This window comes from Oncorhynchus kisutch, linkage group LG3 (genome assembly GCF_002021735.2).
Source record: "Oncorhynchus kisutch isolate 150728-3 linkage group LG3, Okis_V2, whole genome shotgun sequence".
Classification (NCBI taxonomy): domain Eukaryota; kingdom Metazoa; phylum Chordata; class Actinopteri; order Salmoniformes; family Salmonidae; genus Oncorhynchus; species Oncorhynchus kisutch.
The window spans coordinates 28,283,159-28,304,302 of record NC_034176.2 but is presented as its reverse complement, the minus strand read 5'-3'; the positions used below and the strand labels follow the sequence as shown (position 1 = coordinate 28,304,302).

The 21,144-nt window shown below is 42.1% G+C and overlaps 1 protein-coding gene across 4 annotated transcripts; it reads left to right on the top strand.

The window, feature by feature from the left end:
- The first annotated feature begins 779 nt into the window (after positions 1-779).
- Positions 780-17,050, top strand: LOC109879590 (rab11 family-interacting protein 1-like). 4 transcript variants are annotated; one of them, XM_031820130.1, is made up of 7 exons: positions 812-1,273; positions 1,488-1,714; positions 8,192-8,631; positions 8,733-9,681; positions 11,331-14,285; positions 14,769-14,874; positions 14,963-16,693. In XM_031820130.1, exons 2-7 carry the CDS (start codon positions 1,620-1,622, stop codon positions 15,167-15,169), a joined length of 4,752 nt encoding a protein of 1,583 aa, XP_031675990.1. In that variant the 5' UTR covers positions 812-1,273; positions 1,488-1,619; the 3' UTR covers positions 15,170-16,693. The 4 variants fall into 4 exon arrangements, with proteins under 4 accessions (XP_020327363.1, XP_031675990.1, XP_031675986.1 ...); XM_031820126.1 differs by having other exon boundaries at positions 1,385-1,714; XM_031820117.1 differs by having other exon boundaries at positions 812-1,714; positions 14,963-17,050.
- The last annotated feature ends 4,094 nt before the right edge of the window (positions 17,051-21,144 follow it).

Sequence of the window (21,144 nt, the reverse complement as noted above, 5' to 3'; positions counted from 1 at the left end):
ACAATGATAAAATGTGTCATCTTTTCACTCATGGTTACCCAGATTTACATTTCATCCATTTACTAACATTCATCACATTGGTGATAGGTCCCTAGTCCCAAGTTTTGTGTCCACTTTCATCTCAAATTGAAAAAGGGAGATTTCAAAATGTTGTATGTATATTTATATTTGAATTTGTCACAGTGACATCAGAATGAAATGATTGTGACAAATAACTGTTTTTAATTCAATAATATATTGTTCAAGAAATTCAGACTGTGCCTTATAGAAAAAACTGATGCAAAATAAAAAATAAATACAACTTCGTATCTTGTCATTGTTCTCATACTGATGGTGCAACTTTGCTTCTCTGATATGAGCATGAGATGAATGGAATGAAGAAGTCTGAGACAAACTCAGTTATTGCTGTCTGCAGACTGTCTGAGTATCAGCTGTCTCTGAGGCCTCCGTTAATATCGTTCTGGTATAATTTGTGACTTCTTTACCCTGTCTGTTCAACAAAGCTGAAACCTTTGTCACAATTTTTTTTTTTTATGACAATTTGTTCCGTTTAGTGTACCAAGAAACATAGCAAACGACAGAAATTCAGTAAGCCTGAGGGTGTAGGAAGGTCATCATCGTCCTGGGGATTCAGGGATTGTAAACTGATCCTAGACCTGTGCCTAGTGTCGATTAAAAGACTGCGTAATTCACGTTACAATGGCACCAGCACAACTGTCCAATCACGGTAGGTCTTTCATTTATTGACGCAAATCCTTACCAATCAGATAGGTTGTGGGAGAGTATGGGCGGTAACAATGGTTGATGAGGAAGTTTATTGTTCAACAATGAAACAAGTCAAAACAAGAAGAGAGATGCTGTGAAAAGCAAGTATTGCAGTCAGTGGATAGCCGTTGTATTAGTATTTTACCTTTCTATGACATAGCAGAGTATAATTCGATTGTAGAATAAAATATTATACGATGGTCCTATCGAAACGTCTGAGTTTATTTTGGGGTGTACGTTAGCAAGTTCTTGGCGACATTTAATCTTTAACTAGTTATAGTAGCTAGATACCCAGTAACGTTAGGTTAGTAAGGACAAACACATGCGTTGCATTAATTGACCCTGATAGCTATATAAGGTCGGCTACATTATTCAGACTATCCTTGGCATAGTCACGGTGTGGCCTACGTACGTGGACGGTGTTGTACAGTGAACTGGGGAGGCGTGTCAAGTGTTACGACATAATCAGCTACAGTCCACATTATAGAGGACGACGAGCTACCGTTTGGTGAGTCAGTCTCTTGAAGTGAGAACAAAGTCGTTGTGATATCTTAAAACCTGCAAAACTAGTATTTTTGTAATAGCTTAAAGCTTTGAAAATGTCTTTGGCTGACCAAAGTCAGCAGTGGTATCCCACAAGCGTGCAGGTGACCGTGTTCCAAGCCAGGAATTTGAGGATCAAAGGAAAGAATGGAACCAACGATGCCTATGCCATCATGCAGGTGGCCAAAGACAAGTTTTCTACCTCGGTTGCCGAAAAATGTGTCGCACCGGTATGGAAGGAAGAGGCAACGTTTGACCTGCCACTGTTCCACCATGGCAATGCTGAACGCTGCACACTATACATCATAGTAATGCACAGAGCTCTGGTGGGACTGGACAAGCTCCTGGGACGAGCTGTGATCAACCTACTTGATCTACACGATAACAGCGCCCGCAAAAAGACCGAGTAAGTAACTCTCATATTGATTGAAGCAAAAAGATCTGAGTGTGTGAAGTCATGGAGCTGGTGGGAAAGCAATCTGATTATGTTGAGTCAAGACAGTGAATAGCCTACTTGAGTTGATATCTGAACCCAGCCTAATTATTAACCTAGCTGTTTGAGGAATTCCCTCTGAAAAGAGTGGAAGTAGTTGGGAAATTCCAGCTCATTAGTGTTAACTGTGAAGCCTACTGTATCTCTGGCATTCACCGCTGGATCAGGTAATGCTTATGGTCGGGCCATATCTAATTTAAGAGGAATATTGACCAGTGTCTACATTCCTGACATTCCCCATGTACCTACAAGGTTATTTAAAGCAGAGGGTTAATCACACCATCACACTGACATGTTGTTGAGCTGGGATCCATGGATGACATTCACAACAATGATGGGCTAGGCCCATCATCATGGGTGTAACGAGCTTCATAACAAAACACGGTAAACCATGAATAATTCAAGAAAAATGTACACACCCTTGCCTTATGTAATAGTGTTAATTTAACAGCCACTGTTTTCTAGACCGAAGGACACTGATTTTAATATTTAAGACTGCTGGCTTTTGAATTGTAGGCTATTTGTCAATTGCTGTTGAGGGCAGTGAGTGACTACTAGTCATATGGTTGTATCCTCCTGTGTAAAATGTTCTCTGTTTAGGCTGCCACACGGGCAGCATGTGTACAGTACTTCCATTACCTAATTCACTTGCTTATTATACACATATCTGGAGCCTTATCTAGATTTTACTAAATCGGTTTGTATAGCTTTTGATGACAAAGTTCTCTCTACTAGTCTTTACTTTTCTTCTCACTTGCCTTTTCTTGCTCCTTCTCTCAACACAAAAAGGGTATTGGATGTTGCTGTTTGTTTCCCCTATCAGTGCATGGTGTTCTATTACTGACCTACTTTAGTGTAATACTGGGGCGTCAGGGTAGAGCGTTGGACTAGTAACCGGAAGGTTGCAAGTTCAAATCCCCGAGCTGACAAGGTACAAATCTGTCGTTCTGCCCCTGAACAGGCAGTTAACCCACTGTTCCTAGGCCGTCAATGAAAATAAGAATTTGTTCTTAACTGACTTGCCTAGTTAAAGGTTAAAAAATTAAATAAATAAATGCTGATGGGTCAGGTTTTGACGTTGAAGTAAGTCACTAGGATCTCCTGCATTCGGAGCTCTTTGTCCTCTCTCACAATGTAGTAGAATATTTTCTCAGCATGAGACAAAGTTAAATGATCTGACACCAAATAACACACCATGTTACTGATCATGTTCTGGGTATGGCTCTGAACATGCGCCATCACTGTTCTTAGGCCTATTAGTTGAAAGAGCAAGTTCCAACTTGGATATACAAAAATGTGGAGGCACTACTGACAACGGTATTGGCCTATGTTTGGTGTGTCCTTATCCACATTGGAAATTGGCTAGCTGTAGGCCTGTTTTGTGTTCATGAGATGTCTAAAGTATAATCAGGCTATTTATCCACACCAAATTCATCATGAAATGGGCCTATGTAATTATGTGCATGACTCAAGAAGTTTACTTGTTTTTTTTCCCCTTTTTCTCTTCTATATTTCTCTCAAAGGCCCACAACCGATCTTCTGTCAATAAACAAATCCATACTGTTTAGTCTGTCATGTTAGTCATTAGTAGTCTTGGGAAGTATACTGAGGTATTTGGAAATAGCCACGGGATGTTTTTCAAAACTGTCAATACCATTGACACTTTCTTTGCAGTTTTTCAATACATTTTCATATTTGTAGTTACTTTTTAAGTAAATACCTGCAGTTAACTTGTGCAATATGTTAGGAATACGTCTTCATTTGACCTGTCACATTATTTTACATTTTGAAGCTTACCACAGTTCCCTAGAACATTTGAGCCAGTCACATGTTTGTAAATGGCACATCAGGAGAAAGCGAGACCAGGTGAATCCAGCTGTGTAGACGGGGGTCGCTTTTTATATTGAAAGTCAAGTTTTCCTTCACAGAAAATACATTTGGCAGAAAATGGTTTCATTTTAATCAGATGACAACAAAGAGCAATGCCATTTGGCTGGCAACCTCTCAAGTAAATGAGTTTACAAAGAAACAGAAAGGTCTTTTGGCAAAAACTACGCATGGCCATCATATTTCTAATGTTTATCATAGGAAATGAAGCTGGCTACATTCTTTCTAATGTCTTGCTTAGTTTTTCTCACATTTTACCAGAGAGAAGTATGCGGCTACACCGAGAAAAGTAGTTACAAATCAGTCAGAGCGCTGTCTGCTGATAGAATGCCTGTGAATTCTCACCTGAGAATATTAGTCTGATGAGCAGACATGACACTGAAGTATTTGTAGGTATAAGATATATATTTCTTATGCATTTTTGGGGGGATGCAGAATTCAGCATTTAATGCAACCCTTAAGTTTAACTTGTTACTAATCTAAGTGGATTAGTTAAGGTGACTCTCCATTGGCCTGTTTGTTCCTCCCCCCTCTACTCAGAGCAGGCAGGCCCATTGCCCTAGTGACTCCAGACTCCACACAGGGTATAAACATGCTGCTCCAGAGCCAATACTGTTATTTCTTCAGACAAGCATCTATCAACTTTGTTCATTTGCACAATGTCTCTCGTTCACATTCGCTTGTAACTCTCCAACAATGATATTCGGTAGCTCGTGTGCATGTACAGTACCAGTCAAAAGTTTGGACATACCTACTCATTCAAGGGTTTTTATTTTTTACTGTTTTCTACATTGTAGAATAATAGTGAAGACTGAACTATGAAATAACATGGAATCATGTAAGTGCCTTGATGGCAGCTTTGCACACACTTGTCATTCTCTCAACCAGCTTCATGAGGAAGTCACCTGGAATGCATTTCAATTAACAGGTTTGTTCAAAGTTAATTTATAGAATGTCTTTCCTTATTGTGGTTTGAGCCAATCAGTTGTGACAAGGTAGGGGTGGTATACAGAAAATAGCCCTATTTGGTTAAAGACCAAGTTCATATTATGGCAAGAACCGCTCCAATAAGCAAAGATAAACGACAGTACATAATGACTGACCATGTTTTAAAGTAAATCTGGAAAATGTCAAGAACTTTGAAAGCTTCTTCAAGTGCAGTCGTAAAAACCATCAAGCGCTATGATGAAACTGGCTCTCATAAGGACCGCCACAGGAAAGGACGACCCAGAGTTACCTCTGCTGCAGAGGATAAGTTCATTAGTTACCAGCCTCAGAAATTGCAGCCCAAATAAATGCTTCACAGCATTCTGCAGCAATACGCCATCCCATCTGGTTTGGGCCTAGTGGGACTATCATTTGTTTTTCAACAGGACAATGATCAATCACACCTCCAGGCTGTGTAAGGGCTATTTGACCAAGAAGGAGAGTGATAGAGTGCTGTATCAGATGACCTGGCCTCCACAATCACCCGACCTCAACCCAATTGAGATGGTTTGGGATCAGTTGGACCGCAGAGTGAAGGAACAGCAGCTAACAAGTGCTCAGCATATGTGGGAACTCCTTCAAGACTGTTGGAAAAGCATTCCAGGTGAAGCTGGTTGAGAGAATGCCAAGAGTTTTCAAACTGTCATCAATGCAAAGAGTGGCTACTTTGAAGAATCTCAAATATAAAATCTATTTTAATTTAAACACTTTTTGTTTACATGATTCCATATGTGTTAGTTCGTAGTTTTGATGTCTTCACTATTATTCTACAATGTAGAAAATAGTAAAAATAAAGACGAAGCATGTGTTCTAACATTTGACTGGTACTGAATGTGTATAACTTGATGAGCTGGATTGCATGTCTTTGCAATTTTTGTTTGCATTTGTTAGCATATTTAGCTACCAGCCTTATTGGAAATGCGCGATTTACTTGTGCTAATTTTATTACTATTCTGCCGGGTGGCAGCGTAGCCTAGTGGTTAGAGCGTTGGACTAGTAACCGGAAGGTTGCGAGTTCAAACCCCCGAGCTGACAAGGTACAAATCTGTCGTTCTGCCCCTGAACAGGCAGTTAACCCACTGTTCCCAGGCTGTCATTGAAAATAAGAATGTGTTCTTAACTGACTTGCCTGGTTAAATAAAGGTACAATTTAAAAATAAAAGATTCCCAATGGGCACTTTTGAGTTATTTTGGCGCCCCCTTGTGTACTAACCCGGTAACACCGTAAATCACAGAATGAGAGAAGGACAGTATGACTGTATCAATCTGGATACTGCCCAACCCTAATCATTAGATGGATGTGACATGTTAATCATTATACTTCAGAAGTCTGTGCCTCTACCACTTTCTCAGAGAACCGGTCCAACAGGACAGACCACCACTCCTCTATAAGGGCTAGGGTTTTCTATTTCTCTGTAAATGCTATCGTATGTACCTTGTCAACTCGTTGTTCCTTTAACTCATAACATCCCTTCACTGATGTGTTCAGTCCAACTAGTACTACATAAACCGAAGTTGGTAGTTGCTGTTTTACTTGGCATGGCCCATTTTGGGAAGAAGATTAGTAATGCTTGGAGAAGTTTTAGCACAGCTTTCATTAGCCTACAGTTTAGGAGTCCTGTAGTGCTCTGCTGAGCTTTATGGAAGGTGGGCTAGGTTTTCTCCCATGCATGTTTCCTGACTTCCTGCAGGATCATGTCTGGTCATGTTTGTTTTAGTACACCAGTAACAGGGTAATGTTGCACTGATCTTTTACATGAACCACATAGAGTATCTGATTTTTTTTTTAAAACAGCTACTCTTTGTTTAGCTGTGCATGGTCACTACAAATTACCAACTAACCTGTACCCCCTGCACATTGACTCGGTACCCTCTGTATATAGCCTAGTTATACATTCACAGTATTAGGCAAGACTGCATTCTCTTCTTGTGCACCAGATGCATGGAATAATCTATGATCCATGCTTCATCTAGATATGTTAGTGCCACAGAATTAATTTAAAATATTGATGGGAGTCTTACAGAGTGTAAATGCTTTTATTTTGAGGCTGGATCATGTATGTTTTATCTATTGCATCGATTGTTGCTGCTGCCTTGGCCAGGTCGCCCTTGAAAAAGAGACTTTGGGTTTCAATGGGATTTTCTTGGTTAAATAAATGTGTTCTCTTTTTGATTTAGATTTTCTTTTTACTTTAGTTTATTTAGTAAATATTTTCTTAACCAACAATGCAGTTCAAGAAATCGAGTTAAAGGTTTGTAAGTAAGCATTTCACGCTAAGGTCTAAAACTGTTGTATTCGGCGCTTGTGACAATTGATTTGATCAATGCCCAGCAGAGTACAGAGAACTTCAGCTGAATGCATCCTAAATGTAGGTAGGCTAATGATCTACCATGAGTAAAATGGGACCAGCTGCTGTCTTTTGTTTTCCTTGAACCTTTTCCTGCTGATGGATGGATGATGTCATCAGGGAAGAATGTGTACTGCTCCCTAGAGCCCCAACTTATCTATCACAACTCTGACCCTGTGAATGCTTTCCTGGTCTCTGCTGACCTTAACCTGGAGGTTCAGTGATGACACTGGATTTAACCAGGGAGTTTTAGCCTCTATTGGCTGCCTTTTTTATAAGCCAGTCCAAAAAATGTTTACTTCCATTTATATGATAACTTAATTAAATATGCAAAAAGACTAGTGGCATACTGCAAGTCACTGAATATGCAAAACAAATAAAAGCCTATTGCAAGAGTCTTGCACTAAACTTGCTCCAGGATGGATTGGATGTGTTTCTCTGGTCTTGGAAAGGTGAGAACTCACCTGGGCGACAGTCTGTGAAGCTATACTTTGCGTTACCTGTCTACTAATTTACCAACAAATCTAGCAGTGCTTTTGTTCAGTGCAGTCTCTGCAATCACAGAGACTCAGTGTGACAGGGCATACTATTAGCTTGTTTTGTCATGGTTATGGAAAAGGCTCTCAAACACTTCTGCCTTTCCCTTGTTCTGAGTAGGCATAAACAATGTGCTCAAAAGGGAGGAGATGAGGGCAGAGGCAGAACAAAGGAGTAATTGTCTGCTTTATCTGTTTGGCCCAGTGGTTGCTGGAACAGGGTGCATGCCAGTCAATGGCATGTATGTGTCTGGTCTTCACTTAAGAGACACGTATACACAAAGCAAAGGACACTTAGTTGAACTGCAATTCGTTTACAGCCGATTTACGTCAACACTAGAGGAGCTGGATCTATTCTAGGTCCTGACCTCAAACTGTTAGAAATGTCATAGGTCTGTCCTTTTTATAGTTCTGCAATTTTTATCAAGTCATGTTTGACCACAATTTCTGTACATCTGATTTCCTGGCAAATCGTGGTGATGTTGAAAAGGTTTTACCTAGGGGCTAGGCTAATTCAAATGTCATTGGTTGCGTAATAAACAATTCCGGTCATATTTGACCTTTCAGTAGTTTTAATTAATTGAACAGGAGGATCTAATCTTGTTCTTTCTCTGACTGTCTCTCATTTTCAGTTGGTACAAACTGCTGGATAAGAATGGAAAGGAGGACAAGGTCAGAGGGGAAGTGATGATGGACATCCAGTTCATGAGAAACAACTTAACAGCCAGCATGTTTGACCTTTCCATGCAAGACAAACCACGCTCCCGCATCGGAAAGCTGAAGGACAAAGTGCGTGGGAAAAAAAAGGACAGCTTCTCTGACTCGGCCTCTGCAATAGTGCCCTCTTTCAGCCAGGTAGTCACTGACAGCGAGGGAGAGGCTGACTCCCACTCAGTGTGCCCAGAGTCCCCTGGGGCCAAGAAAAAATCCAAGCTCAAGTCCCTCTTTGCCCCTAAATCCAACCTGCAGCGCAATGTCTCCCAGTCCATGTCCACGCTGGGCACTCTTCCTGAGAAGAACGCGTCCCTCGGTGGCAGTCGCTCTTCTGGCCTCAATGTGGATTCTCCTGATGGTGAGCTCCTTCTATTCAGTTAAACATTTTGACTATCTGCTGACCTTTTCATATTTGAGTAATGATAATTGGCATATGCAGTAACCTCTTTCTATCTACAGTTAAAAAGAAGTTCAAGTTCCTGGGCCACAAGCGCACAGGCAGCAATGACAGCAAAGTGTCTACAGGACCTTTTTCTCTTCTGGGCAGATCCAAGCAGAAAGAAGACCCGAACAGCACGTGCATCAACGGCAATCATGTGTATGCAGAGGAGGTAGAACCCATGTCTGGGTCCACCCTCAGCCTTAACAGCTCTGGTCAGGGCTCAGTGGAGGATGTACGAAGCCACAGGCAACCATCTGATGCCGCCTTAGACTCCCTCAAGGTCGCCCCTGTCAACACCTACAGAAAGGAGTCTGCAGATAGGGATAGGGCTCTGCTGGAGCAAAGGCGCCTTCAGGAAGAGGGAGAGAAGAGGCAGGCTGAGGAGAAGAGACATAATGAGGAGAAACAAAGAGTGCAGCTCAAGGTACTGCAGGAGGAGGAACGCAAGAAACAGGAGGAGCAGGAGAGAAGGTTCCAGGAGGATGAGGCAAGGAGGAAGAAGCAGGAGGAAGAGGAAGAGGACCGGAAGCGGCTAGCGGAAGAAAGAAGGCGGCTGAAGGCGGGTGAGCTTCAGAGGCTGGGGGAGGAGCAGAGGCAGCAGGAGGAGGCCAAGAAGGCAGAGGAGCAGAAACAACAGGAGGAGGCCTCTGTGACTGAGAGGCTGTCCTCTCTGTTTGGTATGATCAGGAAGAAGGAGGAGAAGAAGGAAGAGCTGCAGCAGAGTGTCGCCAATGACGTGAGGCCCAACTCATCTCCCAGTCACAGCACCAGAGATTTGGAGGTCCCTGTTCCTGCCCCTCGCCATGCTGCTAACCCATTCAAGGATATTCTGCTCAGTCCAGACCTTCCAATCCCATTTGAGGAGAGCCCAGTGGACCACCAGAAGGGTGTTTGCGGCACCAACACCCCGAGCGCTGCAGTCTTCAACTCCAACCGCACTGCCAAGGTGTCTGCAGTCAAGCCCAGGTAGGTGTCAGTCTCATTCTCATGCACTTACAGCTCTTTTCTAACTTGAGATCTGAATAAGTATGTCCAAACATTGCGCAAATCTCCCACCAATGCATGATTTTAATAGTGCAGATCTCAAGTTAGGATTTGGCCTTCTATCTGCTGTGAGTTTTGATGTCAGCCTACTAATGTAATGTAGGCCTACCTGATGTTCTGACGGAACACAATGGTAAGTGGAGCTACTATATACACAATGTATTTCACTACTGATCTGGTAACTCTAACCAATAACCTTTTTCTGTCTCTGTAGTTTTCATGATATTTAGTGGTGGAATTTTTGACCTCAGAGCCAGCACATGCAAATGATCACAATGACTGCCTTGGTAGCCTTTATCACCCATTTTCCAAACTGTCACTACTGAACTACTGCATTCTTATAACTCTCTTAAAATATTTTTTTTTCATGGAAATTACTGTATTGAACAGCTGTGGTGCTGTTTTCCTCGCTTGATATGATATACAACTGAAGTTAGTAGTTATTCTCAGTTGCAATTGGTTGTCTGGTGACTTTAGTGATCAAATGGTGGTTTGGATCAGGATGAACTAATCTGTACACCAGGCCATGTCTCCAATCTATGCTGGCTGCAATTAGTTTAATCTCTTTGTTCCTCTTGATTGTCTTAAGGCTCTTAAAAGCCTTAAGGAATTCCATTTGGTGCGTGATGGACCTGTTTGGCCAGTGTGCTGATTGGTCTGTAGTGTGGAACCTGTGTGTGTGTGTGTGTCTGAAACGGAATGGTATGGTGCAGAACAGGTTGGAAGTGATGACGTGCGCTCGCACAGGGTGACTAACTACACTGAAAATGTCTGCTGGGGAAAACAAGGCTTTGTTTTTCCACTCATCTATTTCTGTTTTCTGGATTTATTTGAACCATTCTTTCCTAATGGTGAGTTGTCCACTCAATATAGCCCAATTCCTTTAAAGAAGAAAATACTTAGTTTCACTATAGCCTACTCTTATTTGAAATTCAGACATTCTAAATCTGGATTTGTTTACTAGCCTATGTTTTTGAGCTTTTTACAATAATTATGAAATGGTCCATCCTAAAGTAAATGTACTATGTTTTTCATAACTACCTTTTTTAAGTGTTTTTAAAAGAAAGGCAATTGTGGGCATTCCAATATTTCCAAATTATGTTGAATTCCATCAAGACCTTACCAGGTGTGATGACGTAACCTTCTCCTTTCAAGAAAAGAATGCCAGAATGTTTGAGCGGGTCCCTGTTCATTTTCGCTGTATCAGACAGGATAGGATATTTTTGTCATAACTTGATTGTTCTTTAATTTTGAAACAAATGAAAACGATCATTTGAAATATCAGACAGAAAAGCCTCTGGGTATACACAATTATCATCATTAGGGCTCCAAATGAAGAACAGACAGCCTGGAAAGAGCACACATTTTTCTGACATTCTTTTCTTGGAAGCATTTGGGGTGCATCATCACATGTGAAGATAAGATCTTGATGGAATGAAACACCACACAAAGATTAGGCTAACTCATGAGAGGTGTGTTGACTATTTCAGCTGTGCTGGGCATGCTCATAACTCTGGTATATTGTGACGGTCAGACACTGACCTCCAAGCATTGTTTTCACTCCTTGGCAGATTGGAGTCTCTGAAGCAGCCTGAAACCCCCAACTCAGACTCCCATAGGCAACAATCTCCCTCCCTGTCCTGCGCCGAATCCCCTCTCTCTAGCGTCCCTTCTGAGTCTCCTGATATGTTCTCCAACCTTCACTCCTCCCTGGCTCCACCTAAGACACGGAGCACCTCTGAGTCCCCCTGCAGCAGCACTGAGAACCTGACTGCCATAGGATCTTCCCCTATCGGATCTGAGAGGAAGCGGCAAGCTCCTCTGCCCCCCAGCCCAATGGAACTGCATGGAAATCCCAATGCAGGCTCCAGAAGTGTGTCTGCTAATTGTGGCTCTCTTGTGTCAATTAAGGAGGTTGAGGCCAAAAGACCTCCTCTACCTCTTCCTGACTATGATCGCCTGTTCCCACAGAAGAGGCATGGAGTACAAGGACAGACTCAATGGGACCATATCATTGCAGAAGTGAATCAGAGACAGCAGGAATACACATCTCAGCTCATTGGAGAAGAGATGAGCGTTGATGGCCCAGGCCTCGACTCCCCAGCACCTCCACACAATGACAAATATTTGTACTTGAAGGAGAGGGCATCAGAACGCCTTAACCAGCAACAGACACAAGTTCAGGAAGTTCAATCTTCATCTTGGAGGAGAGTGGGGCCCAACAGTTCGCCAGCGCTCATCCCCCCTCCCAAACCTGGAGCTGCAGCCCCCCCTAGACTAGTGATGGACTCAAACAAAAAGCAAGGCCAGAACACTGCACAGGCTAATCCATCTGTTGAAAGACACAATGCCTTCGTCTCCAAAGTCTTGGGCTCTACCATTCCTATGGCTCAAAGCAGCAACGTACCCTCAGTGAAACCTTGGGAGGATGCAAGGAAGGTGCCTAAAACATCAGTTGCTTTAGCCAGTGAAGGCCATTCTGTTCTCCCAATAGAAAAGCCTACTAGACTTACATTAACAGAAGTGTTGGTGTCAAGTTGTACAGATGAACGTAAAGGACTGCCAAACGCTCTCAAAGAGATCCCCGCAACCAAACCCAGACAAAGGTTAACCAGCAAAGAGCCAGTGAGACAAGTGGATCCTGAGCCAAAAGCAGCAGAGTCTACTACCAATGTACAGCAGGAGAACAGATCAGAAATGAGTGCAGCCTCCATAGACATGAGAGTGAGTAGTCCAGTCATGGCAAAGAACACCGAGGTAACTGCTAACAGTGAAAAGCAACCCTCACCTGACTCTGTAGAAAGCGACAATAACAAAAAACAACTGGAACGCTTTATGAAAGAGACATTTTCTGAACCTGACCCTTTTCCCATTGCGGAGGTCCTGCCTAAATACCCATGGGCTCAACCAGAGCAGAGCCACAGTGGAGATGACCTGTTCTCTGGAGGACCACAGAAAGAGGACAAGCTTGAACTGGGAATGAAAACTGATGACTTGGATAAACATTTTACGCCAAACAATTCAACAGATCCGTCCTCCAGCTGTAATGACAGTGACTCAAAGCATCCAGAGGAAAAACCAGAAGAGCCCAGTCCTACTTTTCAAAGGGGATTTTCACAAAGGAAAAGGGAACGCGCAGACTTCGACTCCCCAGCACCTCCACTTACTGACAAATATTCCTACTTGCAGGAGAGGGCAGCAGAACGCCTAAACCAGCAACGGACACAAGTTCAGGAAGTTCAATCTTCATCTTGGAGGAGAGTGGGGCCCAACAGTTCACCAGCGCTCATCCCCCCTCCCAAACCCCGTAGACTAGAGGCCGACTCAAACAAAAAGCAAAGCCAGAGCACTGCACAGAATAATCCATCTGTTGAAAGACACAACACCTTCGTCTCCAAAGTCTTAGTCTCTACAAATCCTATGGCTCAGAGCAGAGATGTACCCTCAGTGAAACCTCGGGAAGATGCAAGGAAGGTGTTTAACACATCTGTTTCGTCAGCCAATGATGGCAAATCTGTTCTCCGACTAGAAAAGCCTAATAGACCTACACCACAAGTTTTGGTGTCAGGTTCATCTGTAGAACTTAAAGGACTGCCAAACGCTCCCAAAGAGATCCCCTCAGCCAAACCCAGACAAAGTTTAGTCAGCAAAGAGCAAGCAGATCCTGAGCTAACATCAGCAGAGCATACCACTGTACAGCAGGAGAACAGATCTGAGATGAGGGCAGTCTCAACCCCGGACATCATGGAAAGTAGTCCAACGATGGCTAAAGCTACTGACTCTGTAGAAAGCAACATTCACAAAAAACAACTGGAACTCATTATGAAAGAGACGTTTGATGACCCTTTCCCCATTGCTGAGATCCTGCCTAAAGACCCATGGGCCCAACTAGAGCAGAGCCACAGTGGCGATGACTTGTTCTCTGTAGGACCACAGAAAGACGACAAGCTTGAACAGAGACTGACAACTGACGATTTGGTTAAGCTTTTTGTGCCAAACAACCCAACCGATCTGTTCTCCAGTTGTAATGACAGTGACTCAGAAAAACATCCAGAGGAAGAAAAAACAGGAAGGCCCAGTCCTGCTTTTCAAAGGTTATTTTCTCAAAGGAAAAATAAACGAGCAGCACCTCAGCCTCCGGCTAATTTGAGCAATAAAGGAGCCATGGGAAAGGGTGAGCTGGTTAAACAAGACCCTTCACCCAGAGAAAACGAGACAATCAGGTTAGCCACTACACGATCTGTCAAACTTGAGCCGCAACCCAAAAATACTAGACAGAGAAATCTCTATAGTAGAGAAAAGGTAGAACCCCAAGCCAGGAAAGAGAAATGGACAGACCCTTTTACCTTCTCCCGCATGTCTTCTGACCTGACTTCTCCTGAGCCTCCCCAGTCAGTAGGTGAGCCCAAACCCCAGGCAGGGGCTGAGGGTAAGACCCTGCTACGGGCCTGGGTCTCAACCTCTGAGGTGCAGCCACTCACTGTTCTGAGTAGCAATGGAGATCGGACAGACTTAACACCACTCAGGTGAGCCTGAACCCCTCTGAGGTCATAACCAGCCCTTAGCCCTTCAATGATTGTATGCATTTCACGGCATGGGGGATTTTCTTCTGTTCAATCAACCTATGTCTGTGTAATGGGCAATACGCCTCAAGTCTAGTCTAACAATTGTGTATTTGGAGAGATTTTAAGTGTCAAATGTCCAACATTTGGACGTTGGATCAAAGGGAATTGTGTTCATATTTTTGGTTTTGGTGTGAGCATGGGATATGCTATTGAGTTCTCTTATTTTATATTTTATCTTGGGAAAAGTCTTGGTTGTCAGTGCACCTATTCTGATTCATGATGGGACATTGGGACAGTTTTTGTTTGTCATTTTCCCTGGTTTCTGTAACTGGAGTCTAACTGAAATAGACCTCTGTTCATTCCATTTCCAACTAATCTCTTGACTTCCGTGAACAATTGTTATGCTCCACCCTCTTAGTGTTTTCTTTAATCTTGTCTTTCCAGGCCTCACCCAGTGAAGCCCATGAGCTCCATGGAGAGCCATGCTCTCATCAACACCCCAGTGGTGAGAGAGATGAAGACCTATGACAGCTCACTGGGAAATATGAAGGTACTACATGTTCATATGTCTATTTACCTTTTTGAAAGCAGTGATAGAACGCTAATATCTGTGACTCTGTTTGCTCCATCATCCTCAGGCACCAGGTAAGGTGGAGAGTGGGCCATACACCCAGCTGACCCAGGAGGAGCTGATTACCCTGGTGGTGAAGCAGCAGACGGAGCTCTCCAAGAAGGACTTCAAGATCGTTGAGTTGGAGGAGTACATAGACAACCTGCTGGTGCGTGTCATCGAGGAGAAGCCCAGCATCCTGCAAGGCCTCAACTCTCCCAAGCATGCCCTGTAAGGTGTGAGGAGTGGGCCAGGGAACTGTAGGATGGAGGGAAAGATTTAGGCTTCTACTCCAATATTCCATTTAGTTTGTGTGGTTTTATATTGCTGTCACTGTGTTGGATCAAGAAATCTCTATGAAGGTCTTGTTTCCTTTGCTCATATGCACTTTTGTCTCCATGAGGAGTCAGGCTGAGATTCAATTTCCAGGTTTCTTTCAGAAACCAGGATGCATGCTGGAATGCTTTTTTTCTAGAACTAATTAATGAATCATTCCAGGCTACTATTATTTGACCAGATTTTGCTGTTGTAACACTACGCTACTGGAATTCCCTTTTATACTAATTTACCGTATGCGCACATTTCTTGTCATTGGGTTGGTACTTTTTTAATCAACTTTTTAAATCGGTCTCCTCTTCAGGCAGAATAGAACTGGATGCCCTCGGTATGTTGATGTACATTTAATCAGTGACATGGATCTGTCCAGGCCTTTGCACAGTGACTCCATGGTGCCTACAATTCAGTGGACTTTAATTAGCTAGTTATACTTTGATATCTGCTCATCCCAAAGCCGTCTTTCATTGTTTTCTAGGGTTATGTTTGTTTTTCTTTTCTTTACATTATCATGACTTGCCTTTGCTCCTGCTATACTACTTGGTATATTCACAGGAGTTAATCTAATACCAAATAAAATGGATAATTATTGTAGGGCTAGGTACAAGTACATCAACCTTAATCAGAAAGTCCATGTTGTGTGGTAGGAACATGTCGGATAAACAATGGTCTTAGTGTAGTTAGCTCGTTGACGCATTATTGAACCTGTGATCGGATTCTCGTGGTTTGATTGGAAACCCTCATCAGTCAACATTCCTTACTTCAGTTTCTTGCAATAGTTACCTTATTACTTTAGTTGTTTATCCTACCCCTTGTTACATTTTGAAGTCATGGATAAGTGTGGCCTAGTGGTTAAGAGCGTTTGGCCAGTAACTGAAAGGTCACTGGTTCGAATCCCTCAAGGTGGAAAGAACTGATCATGAGCAAGGAGAGACCTGATATTCACTTTTTTAAATGTATTTATTTGTATCTACTGCTGTTGAATCACTGATGTACCCACTGTGCATTCTTTTCTTTCTATTGTAAAATATTTATGCAAATATAAGTGCACACACCATGTCAAATATTTATGCAAGAGTAACTAAGAGTTTAACTTTGAGTAAGAGCTTCCAATATAATTACATTTTATATGGAAATTGAAAAAATGTACAACTTCATATTCATTTCCAGCACAACCCCAACATCAACAAACAGTATGTGAAAATCGTGTTTCTATGTTTTGTAGTAAAAATGAGAGTTAAGTGTTTCCAATTACATCAAACAATTAGTAGGCAATGCCAAATAATTGGTGCACAATGATGATGTCATTGGAAACCATCTTCCTCCAGCTTTACTACAAAACATAGAAACGTGCCATTTTCACATGATGTTGGGGAGCTGCTGGAGATGAGGAATATGAAGTTGAAATTTCCATTTTTAAGCATTATGAATGTTTCAAAATGAACCTTGTCCATGTTAAATGTAATGCCTTTGGCACTTAAGTGCTTATTAAGCGGTAGGTTTTGACACTGACAATGGCCTTACAACTTGTGTAAGTCAATGTAATCTACTCAATGCATCTTCTGCAACTATGCCTTCGTGTAATGTCATAGCAATAAGAAATCTTGTGAAATATTCACATGTCTATGATTGTGCCTTCAAGGGTTTTACACCTAAGAATTTACTTTTTGTGATTACTGTAAGTCTGGATTCCTTAAGAGCTTTTTGTGATTACTGCTTTTAAATTCAGAGTATTGTATACACTTTGATCGTTCCAATTGAAATAAAGTATAATAAATCTTAATGTTTTGTCATGTATATTATTAAGACAGTTTGAAGACTTCTAATAGCTGTAGGTCTTATGCTCCACTGACCTAGACATTTTTTAATTAACTGAGAAATGACTTGTGTATGTGCAAGGAATATATGTTTCTGTTCAATAAATGCATCACTACCTTTACATTTCTCACAGGTTATTAGTAAAAATATGAAATGTTGAATACACATTCTGAAGAATTAGGTAACTTAACCTGTGATAACATTGTCTTGCCTGACCTTTAGAGCAGTGGTTCTCAAACTGTGGGGAGGATGGGGTGCGTGTTAAATAAATGTATTTTAACTAGGCAAGTCAGTTAAGAACAAATTCTTATTTTCAATGACTGCCTAGGAACAGTGGGTTAATTGCCTGTTCAGGGGCAGAACGACAGATTTGTACCTTGTCAGCTGGGGGATTTGAGCTTGCAACCTTCCGGTTACTAGTCCAACGCTCTAACCACTAGGCTACCTTGCCGCCCCAGGGTTCAAATATCTAATTTAAGGAACTCAGTCCGGCTTTCAACTTACTATTGAAAGTTGTAATCATCGAATTTTGAAATTGGGTAGTGCATCTGTTTTTGTCATGTCAGTCATTGCATACCTTAGTGCTATTTAGAACTAGCCCATGTCAGGTAAAACATTTTTACTAGGTTTCTTAACCAATAGATTTCATGTTTGAGTCACTCATATCACATGAAGACACATTATACATGGCAAAATGTATAGAATTGAAATTACATTTGCTTTAAAACGGCAACATTTTCTCTGCACCCCATGACAAAATGTGTAGAAATACAGGAAATAAGCTTTAAACCTGCAAAATGTTTCATCCGCCAACAAGGGGGGTGTGAATCGTTTGTCATGAACAGCGCTTGTGCCCATAGAAAGATGTGGTGCACGCGGGATGTTTCCTTGCTCTCGAGTATATTGATATTGTAGTGTACTTTCAGACACGTAAAAAAATTAAAATAACCGAATAGGTGAGAAATCATGGTAATGAGGTCTCTGACCCACAGACAAAAATTCACAATAAATAACCACAAACCTGTGAATAGAGAGTCCCTCACCATCTCGGGAGCAATGGTCCAAACAAATACATGCAGTGCAAGCTTTCTCATTAAATGTTGAAATTGTACAAACCAGACTGCAGATACTGACAAAACATTTACCTTCAAAAGTATGTGGACACCTCATTAAACATTTCATTCCAAAATCAAGGGCCTTAATATGGAGTTGGTCCCTCCTTTGATGCTGTAACAGCCTCCACTCTTCTGGGAAGGCTTTTCACTAGATGTTAGAACATTGCAGTGTGGACTTGCTTTCATTCAGCCACAATTGCATTAGTGAGGTTGGGCACTGATGTTCGAGGGTTAGGCCTGGCTCGCAGTCGGCGTTCCAATTCATCCCAAAAGTGTTCGATGGAGTTGAGGTCAGGGCTCTGTGCAGGCCAGTCAAGTTCTTCCACACCAATCTCGACTAACCATTTCTGTATGGACTTCCCTTTGTGCATGGGGACATTGTCATGCTGAAACAGGAAAGGCCTTCACCGAACTGTTGCCACAAAGTTGGAAGCACATAATTGTCTAGAATGTCATTGTATGCTGTAGCGTTAAGATTTCCCTTCACTGGAACTGAGGAGCCTAGCCCGAACCATGAACAACAGCCACAGACCATTATTCCTCCTCCACCAAACTTTACAGTTGGCGCTATGCATTGGGGCAGGTAGCGCTCTTCTGGCATCTGCCTAACCCAGATTTGTCTATCAGATTGCCAGATGGTAAAGCGTGATTCATCACTCCAGAGAATGTGTTTCCACTGCTCCAGAGGACAATAGAGGCGAGCTTTGCACCACTCCAACTGACGCTTGGCATTGCTCATGGTGATCTTAGGCTGTGTGCTGCTGCTCGGCCATGGAAGCACATTTCATGAAGCTCCTGACGAACAGTTTTTTGTGCTGACGTTGCTTCCAGCTGCAGTTTGGAACTCGGTAGTGAGTTTTGCAACCTAGGACAGATGATTTTTATGCACTTCAGCACTCGGCGGTCTCATTCTGTGAGCTTGTGTGGCCTACCACTTCGCAGCTAAGCTGTTGTTGCTCCTAGACGTTTCCACTTCACAATAACATCACTTACAGTTGACCGGGGCAGCTCTAACAGGGCAGACATTTTACAAACTGAGTTGTTGGAAAGGTTGTTGAAAGTCACTGAGCTCTTCATTACTGGCCATTCTACTGCCAATGTTTGTCTATGGGGATTGCATGGCTGTGTGCTCGATTTTATATACCTTACAGCAACAGGTGTGGCCAAAATAGCTGAATCCACTCATTTGTAGGGTTATCCACTTACTTTTGCATATACAGTGTACACCATTGAAAATGCCATAACCAACCTGAGAGAAAAACAGGAGTCTTGAATGTGTATGTGATCATGGCAAGAATTATTCCCCTCTTCAAATGTTCTTCAGGAGTCAACTCAAACGCCCATTTATTATTGAAACAGTTTGATGAACCAAAAAATGTAATTACTGTCATAATATATAAATTATGTTTGACTGCCCTTTCATACCAACTTCAGACTTACTTTACCAGACAATCATCGGCATTTTAATAACTTGATTTGGGTGATGAATCCTAACCTATTCGTTTCTTTATATATTTAAATACAAAAATCACATCAATATGGGAAATAAAGAATCCATATTTCAAATTACATTTACAAAGATGTAACATGCATGATGCAACGTCAATGCGGTCACATTAACCCAGAAATGAAAACTACTATACTGAGGAGTGTTTTAACCATGCGATTGATCAAAAATGGAAACCAGGTTAAATGGATTAAATTACAATCTTTCTCAAAATGACCAAATAATGTGTTTCATTTTGTGTTAGTGGTTGAGAGATGAAAGCTATCATCTTTGTCACCAAGCCAGGACCGTAAGAGCATCGCCTGTCAGTCACAGCCTTGAGGTTGTAGAATTCAAGTAAACACCAAACAAAGGACATATATTATTAAACCATCACTGTGTTTGTATCATGGGAATAACCTGAACAATAAAGAACATTCTTATTTAAAACAGCATATACAGTGGGGCAAAAAAGTATTTAGTCAGCCACCAATTGTGCAAGTCCTCCCACTTAAAAAGATGAGAGGCCTGTAATTTTCATCATAGGTACACTTCAACTATGACAGACAAAATGAGAACAAAAAAAATCCATAAAATCACATTAAAAATCCTACAATGAATTTATTTGCAAATGATGGTGGAAAATAACTATTTGGTCACCTACAAACAAGCAAGATTTCTGGCTCTCACAGACCTGTAACAACTTCTTTAAGAGGCTCCTCTGTCCTCCACTCATTACCTGTATTAATGGCACCTGTTTGAACTTGTTATCAGTATAAAAGACACCTGTCCACAACCTCAAACAGTCACACTCCAAACTCCACTATGGCCAAGACCAAAGAGCTGTCAAAGGACACCAGAAACAAAATTGTAGACCTGCACCAGGCTGGGAAGACTGAATCTGCAATAGATAAGCAGCTTGGTTTGAAGAAATCAACTGTGGGAGCAATTATTAGGAAATGGAAGACATACAAGACCACTGATAATCTCCCTCAATCTGGGGCTCCACGCAAGATCTCACCCCGTGGGGTCAAAATGATCACAAGAACGGTGAGCAAAAATCCCAGAACCACACGGGGGGACCTAGTAAATGACCTGCAGAGAGCTGGGACCAAAGTAACAAAGCCTACCATCAGTAACACACTACGCCGCCAGGGACTCAAATCTTGCAGTGCCAGACGTGTCCCCCTGCTTAAGCCAGTACATGTCCAGGCCCGTCTGAAGTTTGCTAGAGAGCATTTGGATGATCCAGAACAAGATTGGGAGAATGTCAGATTAAACCAAAATATAACTTTTCGGTAAAAACTCAACTCGTCGTGTTTGGAGGACAAAGAATGCTGAGTTGCATCCAAAGAACACCATACCTACTGTGAAGCATGGGGGTGGAAACATCATGCTTTGGGGCTGTTTTTCTGCAAAGGGACCAAGACGACTGATCCGTGTAAAGGAAAGAATGGG

Coding starts and splice junctions, on each gene's coding strand:
- LOC109879590 (XM_031820117.1), top strand. CDS start 1,365: ATGTCTTTGGCTGACCAAAGTCAGCAGTGGTATCCCACAAGCGTGCAG. Junction 9,682..11,330: donor GTGTCTGCAGTCAAGCCCAG/GTAGGTGTCAGT, acceptor ACTCCTTGGCAG/ATTGGAGTCTCTGAAGCAGC. Junction 14,286..14,768: donor ACAGACTTAACACCACTCAG/GTGAGCCTGAAC, acceptor TTGTCTTTCCAG/GCCTCACCCAGTGAAGCCCA.